Source organism: Anomaloglossus baeobatrachus, chromosome 5 (genome assembly GCF_048569485.1).
Source record: "Anomaloglossus baeobatrachus isolate aAnoBae1 chromosome 5, aAnoBae1.hap1, whole genome shotgun sequence".
In the NCBI taxonomy this organism is placed as follows: Eukaryota; Metazoa; Chordata; class Amphibia; order Anura; family Aromobatidae; genus Anomaloglossus; species Anomaloglossus baeobatrachus.
This window is the reverse complement of record NC_134357.1, coordinates 500,327,788-500,340,732: the sequence shown is the minus strand read 5'-3', so window position 1 is coordinate 500,340,732 and position 12,945 is coordinate 500,327,788. Positions and strand designations below refer to the sequence as shown.

At 50.1% G+C, this 12,945-nt stretch overlaps 1 protein-coding gene across 1 annotated transcript in view; it reads left to right on the top strand.

Moving 5' to 3' along the window:
• The window catches only part of LOC142312827 (uncharacterized), a 253,151-nt gene that overhangs the window by 164,214 nt on the left and 75,992 nt on the right, over window positions 1-12,945 (top strand). Inside the window, 2 exon segments of the mRNA XM_075351813.1 lie at window positions 11,988-12,614; window positions 12,867-12,937. Coding sequence (XP_075207928.1) covers window positions 11,988-12,614; window positions 12,867-12,937 — 698 coding nt within the window.

The window sequence follows — 12,945 nt, the reverse complement described above, 5'->3', positions numbered from 1 at the left end:
TACATGCGTCATTGAAAGTGGGTTTTTTTCTGAAACGACACAGCGTTTCAGAGTCAAACATACCTGGCTGAGGTACTACAGCCAATGCCTGATGCATGTTGCCCATGGTTTGGACAGCATGTATCGGATGACAGGTTCTCCAATATATTTTTTCTGGGATATAACATTTCCTATCAACAATATATAAAATAATTTTCCTCTGGATCACTTAACTTTCAGAATTTCTTTGACCTTGAATTCAGGATCAGGGCCACAAAAGGACAATGAGGTAACTGAGGGATAAAAAAAATGATTGCAAATTACATACAGGTGAAAACCATTTGGAATCAACAAAGATGCAATTCACAGTTTGTAGCACACCGGCTTCACCTAACAATAGGTCCTGAGCATAGGCAGCCTTTGTCTCCAGACCGAAACTGATTATCTCATTTAAAATGGCCTTAGAACTGAAAGTGATACCGTGGTTCCCCAAAGATGACACTGTGTCATATTGTTTTTTGCCCCCAAAAATAACACTTGGGCTTATTTTCAGGGTAGGGCTTATTCCTGGGGAAACACGGGTTGGGGGTAAGTTTAACCCCCCCCTCCCAAAACAAAAGGCAGCATCCCCCCCAGGAGAATCATACATGGGTATACTCAACAGCTTTCCCTCCCTGCTTCCAGTCAACACACACACACACACACACACACACACACACACATAGATATATATCTATATATATAATTGCCTTATTCTGTCTGTCTGTCTGTCTTGCTCCAAAATTGTGTCCTTACGGTGACACAAAGCTGATTGGCCGCTGGGCTCGCCATGGCCCCGCCCCCCCGCACGGATTGGCCGCTCGCCCAGGCAACTCGCCCACGCCCCGCCCCCCTCACGCAATGCACGCTAGCTCTGGCCCCGCCCCCCGCACGCATTCCCCGAACCGACCGACATGGAGCCACGACTCCCAGGTGAGTACTGTACCCCCGGGAGCCCACATCAGCGTACGCCGCCAACCCAGCCGACACATACCCTCGCATTGCTGGGGTTGCTGCCGTATGCTGGTGTGGGCTCCCGTGCGAGCGGGGGACGGGATACGCTGGTAACCATGGTAGCATAGTTACCAGCGCATCAAGGTTCTGCAGCGGCGGAGCATACACACACACACGCACGCACACACACACACACACATCAGATCACACTCACTCTCACACACACCTCACACACACATCACATCGCATCCACACACTCACAACATCCTGGGATATCGCTTGCTTCTCGGCGGCGATACTGTGCAGTGAACTTCCAGGACCTGCCGGAGGATCACATGGCCAGAAGCAAGTGGTATCTCCGGATGTTGTGAGTGTGAGCGCGTATGTGCAATATCGTCAATGTGTGTGTGCGTGAGTGTATGCGATCGGGTGTGTGTGAGTGTATGAGATCGTGTGTGTGTGAGTGTATGCGATCGGGTGTGTGTGAGTGTATGCGATCGGGTGTGTGTGAGTGTATGCGATCGGGTGTGTGTGAGTGTATGCGATCGGGTGTGTGTGTGTGTGTATGCGATCGGATCTGTGTCAGCAGAGGAGCACGGCGTGCTGGAGGAGGCTGGGAAGAGAGAGGCTGATCCTGGGGAAGGTTGGGAGGGGGAGGCTGAGAGAAGAGAGGCTGATGCTGGGGGAGGCTGAGGCTGGGGTAGGCTGGGAGGAGAGAGGCTGATGCTGGGGACAGAAAAGGCTGATGCTGGAGGAGAGAGGCTGATGCTGGGAGGAGAGAGGCTGATGCTGGGAGGAGAGAGGCTGATGCTGGGAGGAGAGAGGCTGATGCTGGGAGGAGAGAGGCTGATCCTGGGGAAGGCTGGGAGGGGGAGGCTGATAGAAGAGAGGCTGATGCTGGGGGAGGCTGAGGCTGGGGTAGGCTGGGAGGAGAGAGGCTGATGCTGGGGACAGAAAAGGCTGATGCTGGGAGGAGAGAGACTGATGCTGGGCGGAGAGAGGCTGATGCTGGGAGGAGAGAGGCTGATGCTGGGAGGAGAGAGGCTGATGCTGGGAGGAGAGAGGCTGATGCTCGGAGGAGAGAGGCTGCTGCTGCGGGCAGAGAGGCTGCTGCTGCGGGCAGAGAGGCTGATGCTGCGGGCAGAGAGGCTGATGCTGCGGGCAGCATGGGGGATGGAGCACGATGGGGGGTGCGCAGCATGGGGGATGGAGCACGTTTGGGAGTGCGCAGCATGGCGGATGGACCACGTTTTGGAGTGCGCAGCATGGGGGATGGAGCACGTTTGGGAGTGCGCAGCATGGTGGATGGACCACGTTTGGGAGTGCGCAGCATGGCGGATGGAGCACGTTTGGGAGTGCGCAGCATGGTGGATGGAGCACGTTTGGGAGTGCACAGCATGGCTGATGGAGCACGTTTGGGAGTGCGCAGCATGGCGGATGGACCACGTTTGGGAGTGCGCAGCATGGCGGATGGACCACGTTTGGGAGTGCGCAGCATGGCGGATGGAGCACGTTTGGGAGTGCGCAGCATGGCGGATGGAGCACGTTTGGGAGTGCGCAGCATGGCGGATGGAGCACGTTTGGGAGTGCGCAGCATGGCGGATGGAGCACGTTTGGGAGTGCGCAGCATGGCGGATGGAGCACGTTTGGGAGTGCGCAGCATGGCGGATGGAGCACGTTTGGGAGTGCGCAGCATGGCGGATGGAGCACGTTTGGGAGTGCGCAGCATGGCGGATGGTGTACGATGGGGAGTGCGCAGCATGGCGGATGGAGCACGTTTGGGAGTGCGCAGCATGGCGGATGGAGCACGTTTGGGAGTGCGCAGCATGGCGGATGGAGCACGTTTGGGAGTGTGCAGCATGGCGGATGGAGCACATTTGGGAGTGCGCAGCATGGCGGATGGTGTACGATGGGGAGTGCGCAGCATGGCGGATGGAGCACGTTTGGGAGTGCGCAGCATGGCGGATGGAGCACGATGGGTAGTGCGCAGCATGGCGGATGGAGCACGTTTGGGAGTGCGCAGCATGGCGGATGGAGCACGATGGGGAGTGCGCAGCATGGGGGATGGAGCACGATGGGGGGTGCGCAGCATGGGGGATGGAGCACGATGGGAGGTGCACACCTCCCCCCAACACACACACACACACGCGCACTGCACAACACACACACACACACTGGGAACCACAAACACCGCCCTACACAGACACCCACACACATAGACAACGCTGCACACACACAACACCCAACACACAAACACCGCGGCATACATAAATATACGCACATACCGCACAACACACACATTGCACAAAACATACCTCCCCCCAAAACACACCACACACACACACACACAACGCTACAGACACACAGCGCTCCACAAACAACGCAACACACATACAACACCACTCTCACCCCCCGCCACACCCAGACAACACCCAGAACATGTACAGCGCCCTACACAAACACTTGGTAAGTACACACAACAACATCTATATATATAACAAAAATCATACATGAACTACACAATACGTAAATTCTAGAATACCCGATGCGTAGAATCGGGCCACCTTCTAGTATATATATATATATATATATATATATATATATATATATATATATATATATATATATATATATATATATATATTGTGAGGTAGCGTGGTCGGCTGCGCAGCAGAAGACACGGGATCCAGGCATTAAGGTTCACAGCACACGGTTTTAATGTCCAAACAAAAGTCCATAACAAAATACATGTGCCTCTCCAGCAGAGAGCTCAGGAAGTTCTGTTCACTTCCCCACACCCGGCACACCTGCCCTTGTTCCTGATTCTATTTAACCCTTCCTTCAGCCTGTAGGGAAACAGCATTAACCCTAGAGTGGACCTCCTTTCTATCATGGAGTGAGCACAACCGGGGCGAGACATACCGGCCGTCATAGATAACCCCGGTCACAGTCTCACATACCCCCCCCCTCAGTTCAAGCGTGCGGGGTTGAACTCCAGCCATCAAACACGGGCCGCGGGACAAGGCATCGGCGTTGCCCTGCAACCTACCGGCCCGGTGTTCAACCGTAAACCGGAAGTTCTGCAGAGAAAGGAACCACCGGGTAACCCGGGCATTCCGTTCCTTGGCGGACCTCATCCAGACCAGCGGAGAGTGATCCGTCACCAAGCGAAACTGCCGTCCCAGCAGGTAATAGCGTAGGGACTCCAAGGCCCACTTGATCGCCAGGCACTCCTTCTCCACTACGCTATAATTCCGCTCGGGAGGGGTGAGCTTCCTACTTAAAAAGGTGACGGGATGTTCCTCCCCCTGAACCACCTGAGACAGCACTGCACCCAGGCCGACCTCCGAGGCGTCAGTCTGTACTATGAACTCCTTCCGGAAATCAGGGTGTACCAGAACGGGCTGTCCGCACAGGACCTCCTTCAGGGCCCGGAAGGAGTCCTCGGCCTGCGGAGTCCAGCGCACCATGACGGACTTCTTGCCTTTGAGAAGGTCCGTCAAGGGGGCTGATAGTCCCGCAAAGTCCTTTACAAACCTCCTGTAGTACCCCACGATACCCAAGAAGGCCCTAACCTGCTTTGTGGTCAGGGGTCTAGGCCACTTCTGGATCGCCTCAACCTTGTTAACTTGGGGCTTAATCACTCCTTGGCCTATCACGTAGCCCAAGTAGCGGGCTTCCGTGAGTCCCAATGCACATTTCTTGGGATTGGCTGTCAATACGGCTGTTCGAAGCGCGTCCACCACCGCTTGTACCTGTTCCAAGTGGGTCTGCCAATCGGAGCTGTAAATAATGATGTCATCAAGGTACGCTGATGCATACGCCTGGTGGGGTTCCAGCACTAAGTCCATCAACCTCTGGAACGTGGCCGGAGCGCCATGTAACCCAAAAGGCAAGACAACATAGTGGAAGAGACCCTCCGGCGTAACAAAAGCGGTTTTCTCCTTGGCGGACTCCGTCAGTGGCACCTGCCAGTACCCCTTGGTCAGGTCGAGCGTGGTAAAATATCGCGCCTGTCCCAGCCTATCAATCAGCTCATCCACCCGGGGCATGGGGTAGAGATCGAACTTGGATATTTCGTTCAATCTCCTAAAGTCATTGCAGAACCTTAAGGAGCCATCGGGTTTTGGTATTAGGACAATCGGACTAGCCCATTCACTCCGGGATTTTTCGATGACCCCCAGGCGTAACATTGTCTTTACTTCCTTCGATATGGCTTGTCGTCGAGCCTCCGGTACCCGGTATGACTTCAGGCGTACCTTCAGGTGGGGCTCGGTGACAATATCATGTCGTATCAGACTGGTCCTACCGGGCAGCTCGGAGAAGACATCGGGGTTCTGCTGAACCAACCGTCTGGCCTCTCGCCTCTGAGTCTTGGTGAGGGCTTCTCCAATCCTTACTTCCGGTTCGTCCTCTCCGGAGGTCGCTGGAGCCGGATGTGAACGACCCGAAGAGGAGGGAGGTGGGGAAAAAACAGCCATCAGGCTTTCCCGTTCCTGCCAAGGTTTTAATAGGTTGACATGGTATACTTGTTCAGGTTTCCGCCTACCGGGCTGCAATACTTTATAGTTAACCACCCCGACTCTTTCCTTTATCTCGTAGGGGCCTTGCCACTGAGCCAGGAATTTACTCTCCGCCGTGGGGATTAATACCAACACCCGATCCCCGGGTTTAAAGGTCCGCATGGTGGCTTGTCTATTGTAGCGGCCGCTTTGCGCGGCCTGAGCCTCCTGTAAATGCTCCTTCACAATTGGCATGACCGCGCTTATGCGGTTCTGCATACCCAAAATGTGTTCAATCACACTTTTATGGGGGGTGGGCTCTTGCTCCCATGTTTCCTTTGCCAGGTCCAACAATCCCCGGGGATGTCGCCCGTATAACAATTCAAAAGGCGAAAACCCCGTGGATGCCTGTGGCACCTCTCGTATGGCAAACATCAAATAGGGAAGCATCATATCCCAGTCTTTCCCGTCTTTGGAGATCACCCTTTTGAGCATGGTTTTCAGGGTTTTATTGAAACGCTCGACTAAACCGTCCGTTTGAGGATGATACACAGACGTACGCAACTGCTTGATCTGGAGTAGCCGGCATAGCTCTTTGGTCACTTTAGACATGAATGGGGTCCCCTGATCCATAAGGATCTCCTTGGGCAACCCCACCCGGCAGAACACCGCAAACAACTCCCGAGCTATAAGCTTTGCTGCAGTATGTCTGAGGGGTATCGCCTCGGGATACCGGGTGGCATAGTCAACGATCACTAGGATGTGTTGGTGCCCTCGAGCGGACTTTACGAGGGGCCCCACCAGATCCATCCCTATCCGTTCAAAAGGAACTTCTATAATGGGTAAAGGTACCAACGGACTGCGAAAATGGGTTAAGGGTGCGGTAAGCTGACACTCCGGGCAGGTTTCGCAGAACCGTTTTACCTCCCCAAAGACCCCGGGCCAATAGAACCTTTGCAATATTCGCTCCTGCGTTTTCTTGACCCCTAGGTGGCCACTCATCAGGTGTTTATGAGCCAAGTCGAGGACCCGCCGGCGATGCGGCTGGGGCACCACCAACTGTTCTACCCCCACGCCCCGTATTTCATCTACCCGGTAGAGTAAATCCTGCTTAAGAGCGAAATGGGGGTACCTTACCTGGGCACCGGGCAGCTGTGCCACCCCGTCAACTACTGTCACCCGACTCCGGGCATGTATTAACGTAGGGTCCTGGAGTTGGGCTGTCCCAAACGTATCCGGGGACGCCTCCAACTCCGGGATGGGCTCGACCATCTCAGCCTCTCCTGCCAATACCTCTAGGGGTGACCTATCGGGTTCACACTCTGTCCCTATCATGGTGACCCCTACGGCAGGCGTCCTGGATTCAGGATTGTAGGGCTCAGGTCCCGGACTGACCAATAACTGAGGGGACTTAGGGGGTCCCTTCCATAAAGTCCAAAAATAGGGCAGATCCCTTCCTAGGATCACGTCATAAGGAAGAGTGTTAAGAAGTCCCACCTCATGTTGCACCTGACCGCAAGGTGCTGTGATGGTGACAATCCCCGTGGGATAGTCGCGGCGGTCCCCATGTATGCAAACCACCCCCATGGTACGCCCTGTGGCCTTTACTTTAGCCCTCAAGGTGGACCGCACAAGGGTCACTAAGCTTCCGGAATCCAACAATCCTGTAACCGGACATCCATTCACCTGTATTTGGCACAAGTGGGGCTCCGTCTCTGGGGAGACCAGGTCAGCGGTACACACCACCTGAGCATATATTGAACCCCGCCGGGTAACCTCACAATCCATGGGCTCCGTGGTGAGTGGACACTGGGCTTCCATATGTCCCACCCGCTGGCACCGCCAACATCTAATGGGGACGGAAACCCCCTTGACGGGTTGTCGTTTAGGGTACAGAACCTTCCGGACCTCAGGAATGGCGGCCGCGGCCTCAGACGGGACGGTAGGGGACTCCTGCACCGTTGTCAGCGGTGGGTCCTTGGCCCTAGGCTTGGAGGGGCCGGACCGACGGGCGGTACGCAAAGTCTCAGTGTCCCGTATCAAGTCCTGCGTAGCCACATGCCGCTCTACCAGGGACACTAATTGGTCCAGGGTACTCGGGTCACCCTGTCCTACCCACCTTTGAACGGTGACGGGTAAAGTGCGCACAAAACGATCCACTACTACCCTTTCCACCATTTGCGCCGGGCTCAGAGTGTCAGGCTGCAACCACTTTTTTACAAGATGCAACAAGTCATAGGCCTGGGAGCGTACGGGTTTGGCTTCCTCATAGAACCACTGATTTACCCGCTGAGCCCGTACATAGGTATTCACCCCCAACCGAGCCAGTATTTCGGCTTTCAGGGTCACATAGTCAATGGCGTCCTCGGTACAGAGGTCCAGGTACGCTTTTTGGGGTTCCCCCGTCAGATAGGGCGACAATACCTAAGCCCACTGCGGGGTCGGCAGCTTTTCCCGCTCGGCCACCCGCTCAAACACCGCCAGGAACGCTTCCACATCATCACCCGGGGTCATCTTTTGCAACGCTTGTCTCACCGCTTTCCGGACGCTGCCGTTGTCACCCGGTCCCGGGGTTGCTGCTGCCGGTCCGGCACGGATCGACTTGGCCAGGAGAACCATCTGTTCTTGGTGCCTTTTTTCCTGCAATTGCAAGGCTTGCTGCTGACGTGCATTGGCCTGATCCATCTGTTCTTAGAATTTTTTTTCCTGCACTTGCAAGGATTGGAGCAGGTGTGCATTGGTCTGTTGCTGCTGTGCATTAGCCTGTTGCTGCTGTGCATTAGCCTGAGCCAAATGCTTTAGTATGTCCTCCATGGCGTCGCCGGGTTTGGGCTGTAGTATAGCCACTCGAATCCAGGACATGCGCAGCTGGGTCCCCAGGGATGGATGCTACACCTCACCGGCTGTCATGCCCGCCGATTCTCCACCATATGTGAGGTAGCGTGGTCGGCTGCGCAGCAGAAGACACGGGATCCAGGCATTAAGGTTCACAGCACACGGTTTTAATGTCCAAACAAAAGTCCATAACAAAATACATGTGCCTCTCCAGCAGAGAGCTCAGGAAGTTCTGTTCACTTCCCCACACCCGGCACACCTGCCCTTGTTCCTGATTCTATTTAACCCTTCCTTCAGCCTGTAGGGAAACAGCATTAACCCTAGAGTGGACCTCCTTTCTATCATGGAGTGAGCACAACCGGGGCGAGACATACCGGCCGTCATAGATAACCCCGGTCACAGTCTCACAATATATACACACACACACTAATACCATACTCCTGAGGGAACCTGGGCTGCAGTGGAGCGTGGGCATCTGCGGTGGAATGCATGGACGACTTGTGGTGGAACACATAAATGTGTTCCACCGCAGGTCCTCACATTCCACTGCATCCCAGGTGCCCGGAGCAGTACGGTATCACCGGATGTGTGTGTTCCACCGCAGGTCCACCCATTTGGGGTCTGGTGAGTATGATTGCAGGGTCTTCTTTCTTATTTTCTTGGGGGGTGTCTGCTTTCTATGATGAAGCATCCTGCAGTATTCTTTAACTTTTTTAGCTGCATTGACACTTCATTATTGAACCGCAACTAGGGCTTATTTTTAGTTTAGGGCTTATATTTAAGCCTTACTCCGAAACGACAGAAAATTCCTGCTAGGGCTTATTTTCGGGGTAGGACTTATTTTCGGGGAAAACATGGTAGGTAGAAAGGGTATCGAAGTTGACTTGCAATAATCCACAGGGTGAATTCTAAAAAAGTGACTAGTTTCAATTGATTACAAAGGACATACACATTTGACCAACTTACAGGTAATTTTCAACTTGCATTAAAGCCTATTGGAGTAAAGTCCCATGTAATTAGCTAGCTATGACACCAGAACCCATACATTTTGATTTTTTTTTTTTGTGATGATCACACCATGGTAGGTCGAAGTGTTACTCCATTTCCTCTCACTATATTATCGCATGCAACATCACAATCTATATGCAACATATGTATAGCCCCAGCCTTTTAAACAGATGGGCAGATGTAGTTTAATCAGGCAGAAGAAAGTACGCAATTTTGGAGAATTGGTTCAAAATCATCCAAATCAGATGATCTAGGTAACAATGTTAAAAGGTCCACTAGTTTAGGTCCATGAAAAAGCAGAAACCTACAAATGCAGGCTGACAAGATGCATAGTCACAAATGTCCAGATATCAAAAGTATGTGTATAAGGTAATTTTCGCATTATTTTCTATAAAGCACAATTGTAGATTAAAAAAAAACAAAAAAAAAAAGAATCAAGAAATCTGTCAGAAATCAATGGGGGACAATTCCTCTAATAGGTGTCTCCACTCCTCCCAAACCATTTTAATAGAAAGTAGCACTCAGTCATGAATGCTATTGTAACTATACCTGGAGCTGTCAACTTTGATTATTGCTTTCATGGAGACTACCAGATATGTTTTCTCCAATATGTGGGCTAAATTGATATTAAAGCGAACCTGTCATCACTTTTTCGGCCTATAAGCTGCGGCCACCACCACCAGGCTCTTATATACAGCATTCTAACATGCTGCATACAAGAGCCCAGGCCGCTGTGTAGAACATAAACACTTTATAATACTTACCTAATGGTCGATCTTTGGTGGAGTTGGGCCATATGGGCGTCTCCTTTGTCCAGTGCCAGCGCCGCCTCTTTCGGCCATGTTCGTCCTACTTTTGAAGCTTGTGTGCATGACGCATCCTCCGTCATACACAGTCGCCGGTCCCGCGCAGGCGCACTACAATACTTTGATCTACCCTGCTCAGGGCAGATGAAAGTGCGCTTGCGCAGGACCTCAATGCCGGCGAGTCTGGATGACATAGTCGCATCATGCACTCCGGCTACAGAAGAAGGAAGACAAAGATGGCCGAAAGAGGCGGCGCCGACACTGGACAACGGAGACTCCCATCTGACTAGAATCCACCACAGCGCGACTATTTGGGGAGTATTATAAAGTCATTTTTATGTTCTACGCAGCGGCCTGGACTCTGATATGCAGCATGTTAGAATGCTGTATATAAGAGCTCAGTGGTGGTGGCCGCAGCTTATGGGCCAAAAAAGTGGTGACAGGTTTCCTTTAATATTTATCAGATCACCCAAGAAACATTGGATTTTCACTTAGACTGTCCTGTGGACCATGGACATTGGAACCACGTTTTAGAGGATATTTGGAATGAAACCTTTTCTTGAACACCGTAACGACCTATAAAGTACATATTCCTTATAGTTCGCTAAAGTGAATTTTAACAATTTAAATACCACAGTCAGAAAAAAAAAATGTACAGCACTGAGTACCTTTCTTTAGCAATAATATATTGAATACCTAGTTAATGAAGTTTATAACAAATAACTGGACTAGGAGAAGCCTTTGTAGAGGAGTACAGAGGAGTCTTAGCAAAGAGTTATAGAACACATTGAAAATCGTGAAGTTGAAAATTAATTATTTCAATATTCTTATGTAGGCCTATAGAAATATGGCCAAGTTTACTTTACGGAACCTTCCACCTTTTATTTTTGCTAGACCACCATGCCTTGTTTCCTACATTAAAGGAGAGACCCAGAGATTGGCTCGATTTGGCTGCTTTTTTCGGTATATTACCAGACTCTTCTATTTTACTTAACACATGTCTAAATACCATCTGTTGTTCATTCTGCCAGTGAGCGGTGTTATCGCTGTCTGTTCATCCCCATCACATGACCCCCAGCTGCAACGACCTCTGATATCCGGTATTGTCACGTCAACTTCCGGAATTGGAAGTTGACCTAGCATCACCGAGGTGGGACCCAGTGTCTGAGTGACTGTGCAGTGAGCAGAGTTTCACCACACTTCACAGCCCAGCATCTCACGCGCGCTCTCTCCTTCAATGCAGAGTGCCTCAAGCAAGAGTGATGCTGGGCTGTGATGTGCAGTGAAACTCCGCCCACAGCCCATGTGCTGAGCACGTTCACCCATCAATACTTATAATTTTTTACTTGCTTTGATGCCTATGATTTTGTCATTTTTCTTAGACATCATTCAGATGTCAACAACATCAAATAGTGGTCCAAAAAAAAACTGGTGCCTGTATCGTCAGTGTTTTGGATCCATGTGTCATCAGTGTTTTTATTTATAGACAAGTAAATAAATTACAAAGATTCTCCTATCTTTTATAATGTTAAATAAGAATTATCCATGTGCTGTACATGTTTTTCAAGGACCCAAACAATGGCACTTTTCATCCATGATACTAGGAAAAAATGGAGACGTCTCTTGAGTTTTGCAAAACACGGACATGAGAACAGTCCCATAGACTATAATGGGTAGGTGTCATATCCGTGAAAAACTCGGATATAACATGTATGTGCAAAATAGACATTTGAATGAGGCCTTACCCAGTTAGTAATTGAATTTTACTACAATTGTATACAAATGTTATAAAATGTATAATATAATTGTAATATTTCAAGATAAAGCTTTTGAAAAATAATAAAATCTGTTTTATTCTTGGCAGATGACTGTACCAGCAGTTCAGAGGGACTTCTGATATTTTCTGATTATGCAGCCGATTATAGCATCACAACAGAGCATGCCAGTATCCCAAGTATACCTGCAGCCCTTAGCAGCAAAACTCAATCATCTGATACTTTTCAACAGATTGTATATTCTGAATCCTCACAAACAATTATGCAAAATGAAGATAAAGCAAATGAAGTTGAACATCAAAAAGCTTACATGACAAAAAAGCGATTTTTATGCTCAGAATGTGGGAAATGTTTTACAGAGAAATTTTATCTTGACTCACATCAAAGAATTCACAAAGGGAAGAAACCATTTTCATGTTCAGAATGTGGGAAATGTTTTAGCCACAAATCAGGTTTATTCAGACATCACCGAATTCATACAGGGGAGAAGCCCTTTTTATGTTCAGAATGTGGGAAATGTTTTAGTGTTAAATCAAAACTTGTTACACATCAAAGAATTCATACAGGAGAGAAGCCATATGCATGTCCAGAATGTGGGAAATGTTGTTCTCAGAAATCTGATCTTGCAAAACATCAGAGAATTCACACAGGAGAGAAGCCCTTTTCATGTTTAGAATGTGGGAAATGTTTTAACCAGACATCAGATCTTGTTAAACATCTGAGAACCCACACAGGGGAGAAGCCATATTCATGTTTAGTATGTGGAAAATGTTTTTACCGGACATCAGATCTTGCTAGACATCGGAGAATTCATACAAGGCAAAGGCCATATTCATATTCAGATAGTGGAAATCATTTTAACCAGAATTCAAATCCTGTTAGACGTCAGAGAAGTTCCACAGAGAAGAAGCCACTTGCATGTGCAGAATGTGGGAAATGTTATTCTAAGAACTCTGATTTTATTAGACATCAGAGAATCCACACAGGGGAGAAGCCATTTTCGTGTTCCGAATGTGGGAAATGTTTTAACCAGAAATCCGCTTTAGC